The 18240-nt window shown below is 51.3% G+C and overlaps 4 protein-coding genes across 4 annotated transcripts; 2 read left to right on the forward strand and 2 right to left on the reverse strand.

Moving 5' to 3' along the window:
* The first annotated feature begins 58 nt into the window (after window positions 1–58).
* LOC120444553 (5-formyltetrahydrofolate cyclo-ligase) lies at window positions 59–1065 on the forward strand. The gene is made up of 3 exons (XM_039624303.2): window positions 59–396; window positions 467–722; window positions 782–1065. The coding sequence occupies exons 1-3, from the start codon at window positions 202–204 to the stop codon at window positions 1012–1014; spliced, it is 684 nt and encodes a 227-aa protein (XP_039480237.1). The 5' UTR covers window positions 59–201; the 3' UTR covers window positions 1015–1065.
* LOC120444548 (protein virilizer) lies at window positions 983–7196 on the reverse strand. The gene is made up of 6 exons (XM_039624298.2): window positions 6999–7196; window positions 6259–6935; window positions 3309–6199; window positions 2559–3255; window positions 1434–2495; window positions 983–1371 (listed from the first exon to the last, which is right to left on the reverse strand). The coding sequence occupies exons 1-6, from the start codon at window positions 7062–7064 to the stop codon at window positions 1197–1199; spliced, it is 5568 nt and encodes a 1855-aa protein (XP_039480232.1). The 5' UTR covers window positions 7065–7196; the 3' UTR covers window positions 983–1196.
* Window positions 7197–7637: 441 nt separating this feature from the next.
* LOC120444550 (little elongation complex subunit 1) lies at window positions 7638–12293 on the forward strand. Its single transcript, XM_039624300.2, has 2 exons — window positions 7638–9214; window positions 9272–12293. The coding sequence occupies exons 1-2, from the start codon at window positions 7894–7896 to the stop codon at window positions 12211–12213; spliced, it is 4263 nt and encodes a 1420-aa protein (XP_039480234.1). The 5' UTR covers window positions 7638–7893; the 3' UTR covers window positions 12214–12293.
* LOC120444549 (myosin-9) lies at window positions 12227–17883 on the reverse strand. The gene is made up of 8 exons (XM_039624299.2): window positions 17669–17883; window positions 17384–17471; window positions 17143–17318; window positions 16888–17091; window positions 13107–16811; window positions 12972–13043; window positions 12794–12910; window positions 12227–12731 (listed from the first exon to the last, which is right to left on the reverse strand). The coding sequence occupies exons 1-8, from the start codon at window positions 17750–17752 to the stop codon at window positions 12714–12716; spliced, it is 4464 nt and encodes a 1487-aa protein (XP_039480233.1). The 5' UTR covers window positions 17753–17883; the 3' UTR covers window positions 12227–12713.
* Window positions 17884–18240: the final 357 nt, after the last annotated feature.

Genomic DNA, 18240 nt, shown 5'->3' on the forward strand with positions numbered 1-18240 from the left:
TGGCTTTGTATTGGAGGCATGATAACTCCCATCCCTGATCAGCTGATCGCCCCTGGGGTCACCCACTTGAAGCCCAAGCTTTCCCCAGACCGCTCCACTTCCATTTGTTTACGAACAGGGCTCCAAAGCGAAGCAGCCGACTGATAAGAGCGTGGTAGTGTAAGCACAGCTGATAACGGACAGCGGAGAGGCGACCTACTGATGCCTGGACAGCGCAGGCAGATGGAAACAGTTCGCACCGGTTCGCACGAGTGTGCAGTGGATGATCCAGCAGCGGGAATGGCAGCCACGATCCAAAACAGCCTGAAGGTGGCGCTGCGAAAGCGCATTAAGGATGCACTGAAGGGCATCGACGCGGAGGCCATCGCCCGGCAGTCGCAGGCCGTCACTTCCAAGGTAACACTTGGCTGGCCCTTAAGGTTATCACTAATCTGGAATCGGCTATCACTAATCTCGAATCGCACAGGTGCTGCAAAGCGAAGTCTTCCGGCAGGCGCAGCGAGTGAGCATTTACCTGAGCACCGCCTCCGAGTTGGACACCACGGCGCTGATTTCGGAGATGTTCCGCCTGGAGAAGATGGTCTTCGTGCCCACCTACGAGGGCAGCAGGATGAAGATGGTGCGATTGCGCGGCATGGACGAGTACGAGAGCCTGCCCCTGACCAAGTGGAACATCAAGCAGCCGGACTTCAAGGAGGCGCGCGAAGATGCCATGACCAATGGTAAGTGGAGCTGGAGATTACCCCAGGGCTCCTTTTAAACCGATACTCGTTTACCGCAGGGCACGGCATCGATCTCTTCATCGTGCCCGGAGTAGCCTTCACCCGCTGCGGAGCTCGGATGGGCCATGGAATGGGCTACTACGACAAGTTCCTCAAGCAGCACGCGGATAAGTATCCGCACAAGAAGATCTCGCTGATGGCGCTGTCGCTCAACGAGCAGATAGTCAGCAACGAGGAGCTGCCCATGGAGTCGCACGACGTCCGTTTGCACAGTGTAATTACGGAACATTAACTTTGAGCTTACATACAAAGTGGGAAAATACAACGAACTAATACAAAGTCAGCACAATCAGCACGTTAATAAGTAATGGAATTCAACTGCCCAGCCAGCATCCATCTGGTTCTTAGGATCTAGTTCGTTTGCTGAGTGTACGGGAAGTGTAATCGAGAACCGGGATGGGCTGCAACGTCCTCCTATCTCAGGTAGGATGGCCTGGAACGCAGACCTCGTCCACGCGGCCGTCCACTGTAGTGGGGCGACGAATAGTGCGAATCGCTGCTGCTGAAGTGGGAGTCCGCGGCAGACCGATAGGATCCGGAGGACTCTGCCCAGCTAGAGGGCGAACCAATGCGCATTAGCTTCTTCTGCCTGTTGAACGAGTAAAATAGCCCATTAGCGACATCCAACAAAGTGGTAATTGTGCACTTCACCTGAAGGCAGCTGCTGCCGAGATGCGAGATCCCCGATTGCGTCCCACCCGGGAGCCTCTCAGCATGGAGGGTATCTTGTTGTAGCCGGTGGGTCCTGTGGGCTGGGCGCCACAAGTTTCCAGGGCCAGGAAGTCATCCACGTGTAGGGATGGCGGTCGTGAGGTGTTGGGCGGTCGGGAGCGGAACAGATCTCCCCTGGAGGGTGGTGGCCGAGCAAAGCCACGACCTCTTACAGACGAAACAAACATCTTCTTTTCGGGTCGACCAGTAGCGGGTTCCACCTCCACTCGGCGCGTGCGGAAACAAGGCGCCGTCGGCGTCATCTCCCGATTGGATTGGGGCGAGCCGGATAAATTCATGACCCGCTTGCTATCGCCAGCCACATTCAAGTCCGGATTGAGGCACACATTTGCCAGATCCGTGAGATCGCAGGCAATGCGCTCGTAGATCGGCTCGTTCATGTCTTCGATCAGTTCTATGGGCAGCGGGTCCAGCCAGTACCGAGCCGTAAGTTGGGCATTCTCGGCGGTGGCACAGAATCGCGTAAAGATCGGACGCGCCTCGTACTGTGTGACAATGCCCTCGGCCTGTGGCAGGAAGGGTTCCACAGTCAGAGAGCCACTGCAGCTGCTGGCAGATGGATTGGCTTCTCCCTCAGGATCTGGTGGCGTCTCCGTACTGATTCCGGCCAGAACCTCCTGCTTGGAGGCCTGCAGCAGAATCAGTTGCTTAAGGTCGCTCAGCGCCGCCTCATTGGCCACTGCCTTATGCTTCTCCATGACGGTGAGAATGCGACTTAGCACCGGTGGCTTAGCCAGCTCAATGTCCTGGAACTCCACCAGCTGGGCGAGCTCTGTGGCTCCCAGTTTCAGAGTGCGGTGTGGCATGGCCGACATGGCGGGCGGCGGTTCAATTTGGGTCAGAGAGCGCAGCAGCAGGATCAGAGATTCGATGTTGGCATTGTACTCCACCGTTTCGTTGTGAAGGATCACGCGCTCCATCCACGCCTGGAACTCGGTGATCTTTTGCTTCAGCAACTGCGCCAGATGGTAAAAGGTGAAGCTGGCGAAATAGATAATATTAGATATTATAAACTTTAAAACCGCAGTCATACTCAAAACTTACTCGTGCTCTGTGAGGATGACCAGATTGCGCACCGCTAGAATTGAAATCCCATGGGTGACCTCCACGCTTGTCAAGTTGCTAAAGACTGCATCGATGATTCGCGGAATGAGTTCCTTGGGTGGCAGTGCGGCAGCCAGATTTAATGCGGGCGCAGCCGTACTCTTGTGCGAGATCAGCGAAATACCCGAGTCTAGGAAGCTGTCCAGAATGCGATGGACAGCCTCCTGGCAGTTGGATACCACGTCGTTAAACTCGTTCAGTGCCAGCAGCGACTGGAAGAGTTCCCAGAATTTTCCGGAAAGTATGGAGAGCATGGAACTCTTTAAAGGAGCGAAGGCACACAAGCGAGTGGAGAAACGAAGCAGCCGTTCCAGGTTGGTGGTCGGAATGCAGTTGGATGTCTGGTACTCATTGCACAGCAGTTCCGTGATCGTCTTCGCGATTAGCAGCGTCATGTTGGGCGCCAAGTCAGACAGTTGCATGCAAACTCGCTGCAGTAGTTCGGACAGCTGCGGAAAACTGGACGGAGCAAGTGCCTCCACCAGCTTGGCGATCTGTCCGCTTTGTGGATGCAAGTGGGCGGACCACAGTTTCCGCTCGGTGATCAAACGCTGCTTGTGCTGTTGCTGCAACTGGTCGCAAAGCGGCTGGGGCATCGGCAACGGGAGCGGAAGCAGCTCCGCCAAAAGTTTCAGTCCTGCACGAAAGAAGTTATAAGATGATGTGCATGGTTTTTGTAGTCAAGCTTACCAGGAATGAAGTGCGCGGGACCATCGACATTCTTAAGCACCTCTCTGACCATCAGGGTCCACAGTGACTTGTGCAGCGACTCCTCGTCTTGTTCATTCGGCTGGGTGTAGGCCAGAAGGGTCTGGACGACCTCCATCTTGCACTGTTCCACCTCGGGACCGGCCTGACAGCGCGTGGGAAAGTAGTAGAGCAAGTAGTAAACTTTCACCAGGTGATCTATGGCTGTGAGGTCTTTGTAGGTGCCATCTCTGCACAGAATCGCGTAGGAGAGCAGCTCCCGGAGGATCTGCAGCGTGGGCAGCATGATCTGACAGCAATGGACTCCCTGGATGGTCATCAGGGCTGGAGCGTGTGCACCCGGCTGCTCAAAGTATGCGCATAATCGCTCCATGATCTGAATACAAAGCTGGACGCCATCCGCCGCGTACAGCTGCAGGGCCACGAACCTATGTTTCAGCTCCTCGGTCACAGGAGGAGCTTTTTGACCGGCAAGCGGCTTGCTTATGGCGAGATATCGCAAAATCCGCAGGGCCATAATCAGGTCTCCGGGGAATGTGGTCAGGTAATCCAGCGAGCGGCCTATCACCTCCACCAGCGGCATTATGTCATCATATACAAACACATTGATAGCCTCGAGCGGTTTCATGTACACGTACATCTCCTGCAAGACGGCCGACACCGAGGGCTCGAAGGTCTCGTGGTTCTTGGCCAGCTCCAGGATCACACCTCCATGTTCGATAAGGTAGTCCAACTGCTCGCAATAGCGGACGCAAGAGTCCACCATGTCCACGGCATAGCTCAACACCGGGCTCTTGTACTTCGTGCCCGGTGAGCTCAGCTGGCGTTGCGTCTGAAGGCGCTGCTCCTTCTTGATCAGATCCATGAAGATCTTGAGATTGTTATTCAAGCCCAGCACCTCCACGGTGTGCTGCCGTCCAGCAGGATCGCACGTTTGCGAGTAAATGGCATGCATATGAGTGGCCAACTTGACCGCATCGTATTCGGGAGCCGCGGCAGCGTAAGCGATGGCATCCAGGTGGTACCGCGTCTGCACCTTGTACGACATTTCGATACCCAATCTGGCAAGGCGTGGCAGCACTGGGCGAAGGATCGGCCTGGGCCGCACTTGAGGCGCAGCAGCTGGAGCTGGAGGAACGGGAATCGCGGCTGTAACTGGCTTTCCCTCCTCGTCTGCCGTTGTTGGAGTTGGCTTCTCGCCTCCAGCCTCCACAGCTTCCTTTTCGACCTCCATTACTTTGTCTTCTGAATCCGACTTCTCTGGCTTCTCCTCCTTCTCCTCTGGGTTCCGAGGAACCTCATCTAGGCCCAGCAGTATGGCCACAATCGTCTGCGTTACAGGAAAAGCATCATCCACGAAGTAATCAATGCCGACATGCGAGCGCAAAAGGGTATGCATCAAATCTAGCATGCTTAGATATGTCGTGGCCGGCAACTCCTTGCAGTTTCCCAACATGACCAGCAGAGATTCCGCCAATGAGTTTTGTCCCAAGTAGGACTGAAGGGCATTTCCGAAGCTGCGCTGAGCCGTGGGATCGGTCACCACCTCGAACTTCTTGGACACAGGCAGAAAACGGCGCGGCTGCAAGTAGCTCAGCTGGCTGGAAAACAATGCGTCCATCAGCATCTCGAAGGTAAACTCAATTTGCTGGCAAGTTATCACTGTGTCCTCCATTTGGTCGCGATTACCAGGTATGATTATTCGGTCCACAAAGAGGCGACGGCACCAGATCTGTATACTCTCGAGGCCTTCCCACAAATGTAGTTTCTTTAGGATCGCCTGCAGTGCGTACTTCGTTCTTGTCAGCTTGGCTGTCTTGATGGCTTCTACAATCATCTGATAGCCGTTGTTTTTCGCTCCCATGAAGTGTTCAATGCCCATCCTGGTGTCCAGCAGGGCGTAGACGGCTTTAAGAAGCTGCAGCTTGATGGACAGAGCCATGTACGGTTCGTGATACAGCCGGAATACCGCCTCGAATGTATCAAATTTGTGTTCCTTCAACAAGTGCTGGAAGAGATCCTCGCTACTGCCCAGAAGTTCAGCCATTCGGGCACCCAGCTTAATATGACGGATCTTAAAAGCAGGCTGTGGCTGCATGCATGCCGCCTGGAAGCTCAGGGCAATCTGCAGCACATTAGCCGCCTGGCGCAGATGTACCTCATCGTTTCCGAAGAACTGCTGCAGAACAAAGTTCCGCCTTCTGTAGTGCTGGGCTAAGTAACCCAATTGGTTATTCAGTTGCTCACCCAAGTACACAAATTGCTCCCTTTCGTCCACACTAGCGCCATGTTCCTCGCTGAAGGCTGCCACATTCTCACAACGGGTTTGCAGCACCAGCTTCTTAAAGAGCAGCTTCAGAGTTTCCAGCTCCTTGCTGAAGTGGGCAGCCATGTCCCCTTCAAAGACCAACAGAGGCTTCTGCCATGGCTCGAAAGCATCGATGGCCGGAGGAGCAGCGGCTGCAGCAGCCTCCAATTCCCGCTCGTACTCCGCAATGGCAGCCGCATCCACTGCATCGTCCTCCTCGTCGTCGCCGATGATCTCGTCGTCGCTGAGAATTGGCTCAAACTGCTCTTGCGGCGTGCATGATCGGTCTTCATCGTCGCGATCCCGATCACCACGATGCAGTGACTCAGAGGAGTGCCGGTAGTGCGATGACTGCATCTTGTAGTGAGAGCGCGAGTCCTCATCATCGTAGTCCATTGTGTCAGGCGAACGCGGACGTGTCGGTGAGTCTATCGATGCAGGCGGGGTTCTGGGCCACTTGTGCTCGTCCACATCGGAGCGGGATCTCTCCGAGCGCTTGCGACGCGACCGATGGCTGGAGTATTCCGGTGAACGCGACCAGTCCCTGGAGCCCTTGTCGCGGGAACTGCAATGAATGGTTTGTGATAAGATTGAATTTAATATAAAGAAGAGTTAACCACTTACCACCTGATGTACTCCCTGTCGTTGCTCTCCGAATGTGTGTGCGATCTTCTGGGCGGCGGCGGTGAGTGATCCGTGGAGTGTGTGGACCGACGCAGTCGTCGCATCTCTCGCTGCTCCTGCTCCTCGGCGTGCTGGTGGTAATGATCCCGCGACATGCCGTACTCCATGTCCTCCGGATCGTAATCGCTGACATTGCCCTTGTGAGCGGTCAGCAGTTCGGCCGGCATTGGCTCCTGCCACTCATCCTTCAGCACATCCTCCTGGAGGAGCACCTCGCCACTCAGGTTGGTTATCTCCGGACCGACGGGCTCGCAGGGAAGCGTCGGACTGGCAATTGGCTCCGTCACCGAGTTGGTAAAGATGCCGTAGATGGCCAGTGTGATGGTGCTGTACCAGCCGCGCAGCACCAGGCCGTCGGTGACGATCTTCTCCTGCGAGCAGTCCAGATGAATGCAGTCGTTCTGGTTGTACCGCAGCAGGCCGAGGTTCTCGAATGCCGACGCAGCCGGCATACCCAGGTCGTTGACGAAGAACTCCAGATCGAACTTGGAGGGATTGGTGGCGCCCAGGCGAACGCCACCGGGAAAGTCCGCCTGAACCCGGGCGCCCAGGGGAATGATTCGCACCTGTGTAATGAAGACCGGCTTGGGAAACTGCACCAAATCCAAATTTATGTCCTATGAAGAGACGGTGGTGGGGGTTAGCGAGTACTCCGCGTAGAGGCTTCTCTAGGCACTTACCGTCACTTCCTCGTGCGAGAAAGTGTCGAAGAACAGCAGCTCGGACCCGTCGTCTACATCGGCCATGTTGTGTGCTTAATTCGTGTCTTTTTCAGCAAAATCGTCTATAGTCTGGTAGTTTTATTTATTTTCCGCAACTGCTAGGGATGGAACTGAAATCGATGAATACTCGATACCATTGTCTTTGGTAGGGGTACTGAACACGGCATGCGGAAGAAAATTTTGGAAGTTAAATCTTATCAAAAAACTAAGCTTGTCTACGTTAAGTAATTTGCGGAAAACAATAAATTACAAATTAACGTCACCTTCGGCTTATTTTTGAAAGTTAATTGGATCTGTTCCTAATTTTTGGAAATTTTTGTTCTCAATGGTTTTTTCCAAAATTGTGAGTCAAAAATCCATACAAACCATAGGGTTGGTACTTATACAGGAAAAATCACTGATTTAGTGTATGTTCGTTTCCCTTCAATGGACACAAATTGTATGATGTATGGTTACCATCAGTTCAAAATTAACTTCTAAAAATAATTCAAACTTAACTAACTTTTGTCAATAGAAACTCGAATTTTAGGTAAAGTGTGACCGAGCCAAAACGTAGTAGTGAGAACGAGCTGGCATAAAAATATACCACATGTATATCGATAGTCCCGTACTGGGTTATCGTTAAGGGAAATGTTTTAGTGACCGGCTGCAGAGAAAAACGCGGATTTTATTTTATTTCTCTGTTTTGTGTATTAAGTCAGCCAGATTCGAGGCCGAATATTGTCCAACCAGAGCCCGACTAGCGAACTGTGTTGAAAATGAGAAATTTCACTGCTTTCTGTAAGTTCTAGATTCGCAGTGGCGCTTGAAAACACAACCACGTGAAATCCAGCAACAACAAGTCTGCGGGAACATGAATTTGGACGACTTCTCGGACTTCAATATAGATCAACTTCTGGGCCCAACCGCCCCGTTGCAAGATGGCCTGGTGGCGCCGTACAAGCAGGTACCGCTGCCCAGGATCAACCAAGATGTGCGCGCCAAGCGAAGCCGGCTGTCCGAACGGATTGCCCAGAACGACGAGCTGATCCGCCAGGTGAAACAGCTCCAGGCCCAAAACAAACAGTTGGCGGACCTGCAGCGCACCGCCCAAGAGGTGACGGATCTGTACCAGAAGGAAAAACAGCAGAGGATCGAGCTGGAGAAGCGCGCCAAGCAGATCGGCGAGCGTTGCGGACAGCTGGAAAAGGAGTTGGACGCACAGGTTGGGAACTGCGAAAATCTGCAGGAGCAGCTGCAGATGCGAGGTTTGCCAGTGGATTCGAAGGATGTGCTGTCCATACTCATGCAGTTGGCCCAGCGACTGGGCGACGATTGTGGGCTCTTGCGGCGTGAGCAGAACATTATGAAGAAGCTAAAGGAGCACTGCAAAACGATAGACGTAAGTGTGCCCACGCCAAAGAGTCCCAATCCGCGGAACAAACGGAAAGGCCATCAGCCCGTAGTCAACCAGTCCACGCAAACCGACGAGGAAGCCGCCAAGGTCAAGCCCGTACTTTGTTCCGTTGCTGTGCAGGTGGAGGGTCTGATAGAGACCCGCAACCAGGGCACGCAGCACAAAAACACTACCACCACCCGGGGAACCACTACAGCCTCCTTCATCAAACATCACGATGTGGGCACCTGCTTTCCTGAGCCCAAGCCCCTGCCAAATATCCGGCAAATACTTGATGAAATGCTGTCGTGGCGGGATGATATTGTTATTGAACCCATGAGCCCGCTGAGCGATCTGCAGCAGGAGTTTGAGTTGGAGGACATACCAGCCAAAGCGAGTGTGGCGACCTGCACCACTCTGTGTGATATACACCGCGAGATTGACTTCATTGCCGACCTAACGACACAAATCAAGGTGTCCGCCTCGAGGCCGCCCTCACGAACAATGCTGGATAGTGTGAAGGAGGAGGCCAGGTCCTCCAGGGAGCTCGCCAAGGAGTTGTTCAACTTTCTACCTCAAAACCAAAGCTGCCTGACCAATATGCCGCCGCAGGCCTTCGAGGAGCTGTGGCAGGTGTTTGGCCAAATGGTGCTAGCCCTGCTGCAGAGGCGCTCCAATCCGTCCGTGGATATGCCACCCAGCGTCAGCCAGGCGGATTTCACCAACTGGTTGTATGAGCTCTATGAGGGCACGCAGAACCAGACGGAGCAGACTTCCAGCGGAAGCACCAAAAAGAGAGGTAGACCCATTCCAAACGCTTCAGTAAGGGGTTTAATTACGTCCACATTCCTTTTAGATTTCGCCACTAGCACTGAGTGCATGGATGCTGGAACGGATCCGATCATTGAGTCGCCAAACATCAGTCACGGAGGACATGTAACTCCAATTCGCCTGCCCTCCAAGCCCAAAGAACGAAAGCGGAAATCTAAAAAGCGCAAAGCGTCTGCTACAGCGAAGTCGATGGCCAAGCGAAGCTGTCTGGAGATGGAGACAGTACATCTGGAAACAAGTAAAACATTAGAAGTAGAGCATGAACAAAAGCCGGAAACGGCAATCCAATTCTTAAGCAATTTGGAAACTTTTAACATGGCCAACTGTGATAATCTCGAAATGGAACTGGATGAGGAAGAACTTTTTTTGCTTCAGTTGACGTCCAACGCGGAAAAGAAAGACAATGAAGAAACTAGTAGGGCCCAGGCTACCGAAGGCTTGGAAAGCCCTGCGCAGAACTCTAAATTCCTGCTGCCAGAAAATAAAAATCAAAATCATTTGCCTGCTGTCCAAAAAGAAAGAGATTCGTCTTTAAAAGAATATGACGAGGAACTTGATAAAACTGAAAAGCTCTTGGATAAAAGAACATTTGAGATAAGGGAAAATATTGGGAGCCCAACAGAATTGGCCCCAAATAAAGATATTTCATCGTATCCATTTTCTTTGGCAGAGGATAGAATAGATTCCTCAAGTGAACCAAACGAAATTGAGGTGAATGCTTCAGAAGACTCTGAATCACACTTGGATAAAGGTGTCTCCAATTCGGAGAACCTAAATGATGGAACAGTCATGGAGTTGATACCCTTCAAAGAGCCAAAAAGTTTTTTAAACAAAAAGGATGGCGAAATGTTACCGACTTCAATAACGGGTCTATTTGGTAGTGATTCAGATATGGAATCCGAATCCAGCGTAGAGCAGATGGCTTCCGAGCTAAGTGATTCGGAAGAATTTGATGATAGCGAAGAGGAGTGCATATCTGCGGATGAGCAAAGCAACACCAAAAACCGAAAGAATAATTCCCTGTTCGGCAGTGAATCAGAATCGGAAGAAAACGAGGAACGTGGGATGGAAGCTGCTGTTACCGAAGCAGAAGAAAAGCTAGAAGAGAAGGAATCAGAACAGAAGTCATCGGCTGTGGTTCCCGCAGAATCATATGAAGAACCTTTATTAGCTAAAGCGGATTTACTGACCATAAAGCAGCCTTTGATCGTTGAATATCCGGATCCAATAGTTAAATCTTTAAGCAATGAGCAGCCCACAAGTAGTTGTGCCACGCCAAACTCAACAGATGAATCCGAAGATGAGCACGGCCTAGTTATCGACGAACAAATCTCTACTAGGCAGCCTGAGGAACAGCCTACGCCCGTTCCCGTAAAACGAAGGAGAACGCAAAGTGAGATGAAAGCCTCTTCGCCCTCGGCGGAAGTTCGTTTGACTCGTCAGAAGGCGAGGCAACTGCTAGTTGAACAGAAAACCTGTCCAGAAAAGGGTATTTCGCTCGTAGAACAAATAAGGAATCAACTTAAGCAAGCAATTACTAGATCGGAGCCTTTGAGAAAGGATTCGACTCCTAATTTGAAACCACTAGAGCACGAAGAGCTGAAAGCCAGGCAGCCAGATATAAATCTAGAGCCTTTAAAGCTGTCCTGTTCAATTAGCGAGGAGTCGCCAGCCTCGCCATCTTCGGAGTCAATAGACGAGCTTGACCATCAGCCCATCGAAATTCCTCTGGAGCAAGCTGCTTGCACTCGGGAAGATGACCAACCCATGTCGATCGTGCAACATGTACTTAAGATGGACAAGGGTCTGGAAAAGCTTAAGAAAGAAAATAGGAAAACTTTGGGAAAGTCGCAACCCCAATTGTGCGCCTCAATAGGCAAATATCTTCAGGAGAGCATGCAGCTGGAATCCAGCTGCAGCGACTTGGCCTTGGAGATCTACAAGGTGACCAAGAGTGAGGCTGTAATCGTGAATGCTTTGATAACAGTTATCTGCAAGATCGGCGTAGATGATGGTCCAGTGGAACGTCTACTGAATGCATTGAAGTATTTAAACTTCTCGCAGAGATTTTTGGCTGAACTGGAGGAGCGCCTATTCCGCAACCCCAAAGAGCGACCAGCCACCGAGTTAGCTCTCAACTACGTCCGGCTCTACTTGAAGGCAGCTGATCTACAGGCGACCATGTCAGCAGGGTATGCGCATCCGGTGCGACTACTGTTGGCCAAGATTCTGTATTTATTCGACCGGGATATGCCGCCGCTAGTGCTGGAGGTGCTGCGTCAATTTCCCACTGTGCTTCCCCACCGCGAGCAGCGGGAGTACGACAACTCGGATGCCCTGATCACAGTGATCAAGCATCTGTTGATGAGCCGGCAGTACGAGATGGTGGATCCAAACGGCGCCGAACGGCTGCTGCTATCCAAGCTGCGCTTTGAATACCACTTCCAGCCATTTGAGCCCACCAAACAGCAGGTGTTGGATAACCTCGTGGGGAAGCTGAAGGCCGGCCGTGAGGAGGAGCTGGGTTACGCCTTTGCGCTCTTCTGCCGCCGATCACCACATCTCAAAGTGGTAGAGAGCGTGGTGGGCGAACACCTTATGCCGCTCGCCACCAGTTACTGTGATCTCGCTACTGAAAACAACTCGTTCGATGCCCGGCTGGTGCTTCTGCTCCACTGCATCTCTTTGGTTCTGAAACCACTACCCCTGGATACTGATATCTCCGCCTTCGTGGGCTTCCTGAAGCGCCTTCTCGTGGCAGTGCCACGATCTGATGTTCAACTGGCGGCCGTGCAGGCCAGCCTACGTCTGCAGAGATTCGGATTCAAGTACACTCTGGATGCCCTGAAGGACTACAGACCCAACTATGAGCTCGATCCGTTAACGCGGGCCATGATTCGTTGCTTTGCGGAACGAAGGAGACACTTCCGTCACGTAGCTGCCACTGGGAAGGCGTCGAGAGATTAGAAATTCCCTTGTATGAATTGCAACTATTTATTTATGTATGTATTTGTATAGATTTTGAATTAAACTAAATGCCAACTGCGCTGCGGATCTTTACAAATTTAAACTTACAACTAAAATACAGGAAACGATTGCACTTAGGTTAGGTTGGGGTTAAGTGGGGGACATGGGACATGGATCGCAGCAAGTGAATGCCGGAAACAAAGGAAAGCGTAATCAAAATGTACAAAAGTGCTTAGCATGGACTTGGACAGAAGTAGCTATAGTTAATTCGTGGACTGTACAATAACATTGATCTAGTATGGGGTATACACACACATCAGCCGCTTCTTCTACTCGAAATGCCTGCAGAATCAGCCGGAACCACCCATCTCATGCGCTAAGGTGAGGTATAAGGTACTTGTGATCTCGGGCCAATCACTCCGACTTCAATTGCGATCTAGAAGCGTCACCGGGCAGGCCTCCCAGTTCCAGTCTCCGCCGTAGAGAGCCATGAGTTCATGCTAGATCAGTTTGTTCAGCTGCAAGTGTTTGTACGGAGTTAGGTAACGATGTAGTATGGAACTCATTTAGTCGTCTTTACCAGAGATCTCCGCTGATGCTCCTTTTCCAGGGCAACTTGGGCCTGCTGCGGCGAGAATTTGAGCACTGCCGATATCACCTTGACAAGCGTCTCGTTGTTCGTGTTCCCAGTTAGGTACTGGAATGGAAGATATGAGTTAGGGTTGTATACTTGGATATTATCTAGTTTGATTCCCTACCTGGAACATGATGTTGCGCAAGTATTCGAATTCCGTGTTAGCCGGAACAGCCTCGCTGTGTTGCATGGATACCTGGCCGAAAAAAGGAAGAAATCAGCAATGGAATCAAAGGGTAAACCGCTGTTATAAACTCACCAGAGTTTCATCCAGTTGCCGCGAGAGTTTCGCATTCTGCAGCTTAAGTCGCTCGTTGGACTGTTCGAGAATCAGGAAGTTCTCACATTTTTGCTCCAAGAACAGGTTTCGATTCGTCACGTCCTGCACCTCGTTCATAATCTCTTTGAGTTTAGTCTCCAGTTCAGCCTTCTCGTCAGCAGCGGCCGCCTCCTGGACGTTTTTGGGCGCCATGCTGGCGAGGAGTTGCTGTGCTTGTATGCCGGCTCGCAGAGTTTCCAGCTCGTTGATGCGCTCCGCCATCTGTTGGTTGTTAGCCTGCAGCTCCTCGATCTCCTGCTGCATATTGGACTCCGCACCGCCGCTCTTGTGCTTAAGATCCTCCAGTTCCCGCTGCAGTCGCTCATTAAGGCTGCGCAGGCCATCGGAGTCCGAGGAGGCGGACCAGTCCTTAAGACTAGTTACCTCTTGCTTTAGGCTTTCGACTGCAGCCTGCAGACTGGCCTGTTCATCATGGCTCTTTGTAAGTTCGATTTCCTTATCGTGGAGTTGCTGCTGAACTTGAAGAAGATCCTTTTGGACCGCATCACTCTGCTCGGTGACAAAGCTTGCGTGCTCCTTCTGGCGGGTTAACTCTACCGCCTGTTCTTCGATGGCCTTTTTCAGTTCGGACACCTCTGCCGTGGCCGTCGCACTCTGCGTTTCCTTTTCGGACATTTGGACGGCATGCTGCTCGGCCTTTTCCTGCAGAACGTACAATTCACATTGCAGGGATTTCAGCTTATCCTTCAGCTCCGCACTTTCAGCCAACTCCGCCTCCAGTTGCTTGGTGTGCTTATTCAAATACTCGTTCTCGATCAGGATCTCATCGAATTTAGCCAATTTGTCTGAGGCCTCTACCTTCTCCTGCAACTGACGATCCCTTATAGCCATGGTTTCTTGGAGCTCCACCACCTGTCGGTTTTTCTGGGCTATGGACTCCTTCACTTCCTCGCGCTCCTGGCCGTGCTTAATCTTCAACTGTTCCATCTCCTGCTGCAGGGCATCATTGGCTTCGTGAAGACGCTCAACGTCGGAATTGGCGGCGCTCCAGCGAGCTTCCAATGTGGCAATTTGCGTGGTGTAGGACGAATTGGTGGCTTGCAACTTCTCCTGGATGCCCTGTTCAGTCTGCTTATAAGCATCAAGTTGCTCGCGAAGATTGCTGATCGTGGCCTGCAGCTGGGTCTCACTTTCAGTGTTTTGGGCCTCCAATTCTGCGCATCGCTCGGCTTGGTCTTTCAGCTGCTGCTCCTGTTCCCTTTGTCGTTCTCTTAGCTCTAGCAGTTGTTGTTGCTGCTCCTCCAAATCTCGATCCAAATTGGCCTTAACCCGCTGCAGTTCCTCACTGGCCGACTGCAGACAGTCCAGAGTATCTTTGGTCAGCAACTTATCCTTTTCGTAAGCATCGCATTTATCCTGCAGCGTCCGATGGTCATGATCCATCAGTTCCTGCGCATTTTGCAGCTTCGAGTGCTCGTCCAGTACCTGTTGCAATTTCACCTGAATCTTGCCGATCTCGTCTTGTTTCGCTTGTAGTTGGGACTCCAAATGATTCGCCTGCTCCTCCAGCAGACAGTTGCGTTCGGCCAGCTTGGTGTTTTCGCTCTGGATCTCCTCCAGCTTAGCTGAGGTTCTTTCGTCCTGGGCACTGCTGTCCACTTGCTCCTGCTGCAGTGACTCGATGCGGGATTCCAGTTTGCGCTTTTCCCGTTCCAGTTCGCTGTGTGAGTCCTGCACCTGTTGCATTTGCGCCTGCATGGTGCCAATCTCCTCCAGAATTCCAGTGACACGTGCCTGCAACTCCTCCTTCTCGCTCTCTACCTGACGGGAGTGACTCAATCGATCTGCCAACTCACTTTGCAGAGCTTCAAGACGAGCGTTTTGCTCGCTTGATTTCGCCTGGTGCTGCTCGTGTTGCTTCTTTACCTTGTTTAACTTGTTGCCGCTGGCTTTCAGTTCCTTTTCTTTGGCCAATAGACTGGCCTGGCTGGTGGCCAAGTCCTGGCTAAGAGCCTCCAGCTGCACTTTTAAAGCAGACACCGTTTCGCTCTCCGAGTTCGCGTGCTGGTCCTGCAGTATTTGAATCTCTCGCTGTAGCTGTTCCAACTTAAGCCTATGCTGTTCCTCCTGGGAGGCTTTCTCGGAACTTAATGCGGCCACAGACTCGCGCTCCATTTCCAGACTCTTCTCGAGCTCGAGAGCATGTAGCTCCCGTTGCGATTGAATAGCTGCCAATTCTTCTCTTGCCTGACCGAGCTGAGCCTCCCAGTCGTTTTGTTGATGCCGCTGGACAATTTCAAGCAACTGATCATTATGCAAGCGCAGGTCCTGCAGGCTGTGCTCACTTTCGGTTTTAAGCGCATTTAAACTCTGCTCCAAGGATGCGGCCTGTTCTTCTTTGGCTGAAAGTGCGGCCTGAAGTGCGTTGAGACTGAGTTCTGTGGAAAGAAGTTTGGCTTCGGCTTCATTCTTAGCTGCACGTAGTTCATTTATCTTCTCCTGGGAATCAGTACTTTGAGCTTCGCGTTGTTCATTAATGTGGCGCAATTTTTCCAGATTCACTTCGTTTTCCTTGGTAAGAGTTTTCAATTTGTCCTCCAACTTAGCGATTTGCTCCTCCTGTGCTTTGTAATCATTCCTAACAGAGTGCAAAATGTCTTCCATGGCCAAAAGCTTCGACTCGGCTTCGTCCTTGGCTGCTTGTAGTTTCTTTTGCTGATCCTGTGCTTTGTTAGTTTGAGAATCGTTACTTTCCTTGTTTTCTCGCAGTTTATCCAAGATATTTTCGTTTTCTTGTTTTAATTTACCCAACTGCTCTTCCAGATCCTTCAGCAGTTTCTCCTTGTCTGCGTGTTCGCTTCGGAGAGATTCCAAAAGCTCATCCTTCGACAGAAGCTGAGACTCCGCATCTTGAACGGCTGCTTGAAGCTTCTTCAGTTGCTCACTTGAATCGCTTGCCTGGTTATTTTTATTCTCGTTCTGTTGCTGCAGTTCTTTTATTTTCAGCTCGTTTTCCATTTTGATGGTTTCTAGTTGCGCTTCGAGTGTGGCCACCTGTTGCTCCTTGGTCGCATAGCTTCCTTTCAGCGTGTTTAGCAGGTGCTCTGTAGCCATAAGTTTGGCATCGACTTCCTGCTTTGTGGCCTGGAGCTTTTTAAGCTGCTCCTTGGCTTCGTTGTTTTGGGACTCTCGCTGAGATTCCAACTGCTTGAGTTTCTCCTGAAGCTGACGCACCTCGGTGTCCTTCAGTTCCAGTTCCGTATGGATGGCCTGCTTTGTCTGGGCCAAAAGCAGAAAGTTCTCCTCCTCCTGCTTGCGCAAAGCGTGGTCTTTTTCGGCCAAAAGCTCCTCTTCTCGCTCTTTAAGTAATCTCTGTAAGTCAGACACACTGGACACACTACCATTGGCGGACGGCGGAGACTTTCCGGCCGACTCCTCCAGGTCGATGAGTTGCTCCGTCTCCAATTGGTGGCCGCTTCGCTCCAAAGCCGCCGTTATATTCTCAGGATTTTCACCCAGCAACTGGAGCTTCGTCTGGTAAGCCTGCATTTTGCAACTCATGTCGTCCATCTCAACGCGCAGCGCCTCCTCCAAATGCGCCTTGGCCTGCTGCTCCAGCGTGCACTGCTCCCTCAGCTCGCTGATCCGACGCAGCGCCTTGTCTTGCGTTTCCACCAGCACAGACTGCAAAGCGATATTATCGGAAACATAAGTTACACAGGGCTTATCAATCAGACCGATTAGATAGGCAGATAGATACCCGCGCCTTAGAGCTGTCACGTTCCAGTTCCTTGTACTTTTTGGCCAGATCCGTGTACCGACAGCGGTATTTGTGGTAACGATCAAGAGACTTCTTGTACGCATCGTACAGCTGGTCCTTGGTGATCACATCCAGCCGGGCTGTTGAGGCGGAGTCGTCGAACTCGCTGCTCGTCTCGTCCAGATCCGATTGCAAGTGGTACACCTGAAGAAAAGCATAATTATTTTAAATTTTGGCAGCTTTTCGATCACTTACAGCTGGCGCTTCATAGGTGGGCAGGCGAAAGGACACGTCGCTGGCCATGGACGAGTTGGAGAGCTTGCGCGACCTGTTGGTGGAGCCGTTTAGGGATTGGGTCGAGCGGCCGCGCAGCGCGGATGCACTTGTGGCCGGCAGCTTTTGGATGCGATAAGGCGAGTTCTGAGGCGTGTCTGCTCGGTGAAAATATGCGTGGTAGGTGAGATAGGGAACCGCAGGTGACTCATTCAGTACTCACCCTCCTCCGTGATGCTGAAGAAGTTCTCATTGTTGCTGGTGTTCGTTTCCGAATTGGGTGTTGTGCTCGACGATGAGCTCACGGCGGCCTGGGAAAAAAGGGCAAGGAAAAATCATGAGCAGCTGGTCACTTCACTTGTGCAGCCAGAAATGGGTTACAATCGCACTATTGGCGACCCCGTTCCCAGTTCACCCACACCCATGCAATTCCGTGTCTGTGTGCGTATGTTTTCCTCAATTTGCATTTTTCATCGGCAACCCGCCCCGCCCCCGCACCCAAAAATACCTGTGCAGCATTCGCAAATTGCTGGAACTTCGATGGCGACGCCTTCACCTCCTCAATCAGCTTGTTCTTCAGGTTGGCAAACATTTCGAGGGCCTGCTGCGCTCTTTTTCAACTGGCTGCGCTACCTGGTTTAAGCACTATTTAATTTGTAATTAAAAAACATCTAAATAAATACGTGTCTGCAGATGTTCATTCAACGGTCACACTGCCGATACACTCGGAAATTATCGATGACAAACGGAGGTTCTACTAGAGACGAACGCACTTGCGGTCATCAAGTTCATAAGCGTGACGAAAAATGTTGAAAAAAAAACTTATGGCATTTTTTGTATTTAATATATAAAAAACAGCAATTTATAATACCTAATATGTAAACAATGCTTTACAAAATATTCTGTGTTATTTCCCACTATCTTGAACTGCCCTTCGCTTTTCAAGATATTTCCAACAGGTGGCGTACGTGCTCTTTTAACATCATCTGAAAGTCGCCCTTTGAGTTCTTATAATATCATCTGTAGAAAGTCCGTAGGTGTGTGCATTCAAGTTTTTCTAACAATACTATTATAATGAAC

This window comes from Drosophila santomea, chromosome 2R, assembly GCF_016746245.2.
Source record: "Drosophila santomea strain STO CAGO 1482 chromosome 2R, Prin_Dsan_1.1, whole genome shotgun sequence".
Lineage (NCBI taxonomy): Eukaryota > Metazoa > Arthropoda > Insecta > Diptera > Drosophilidae > Drosophila > Drosophila santomea.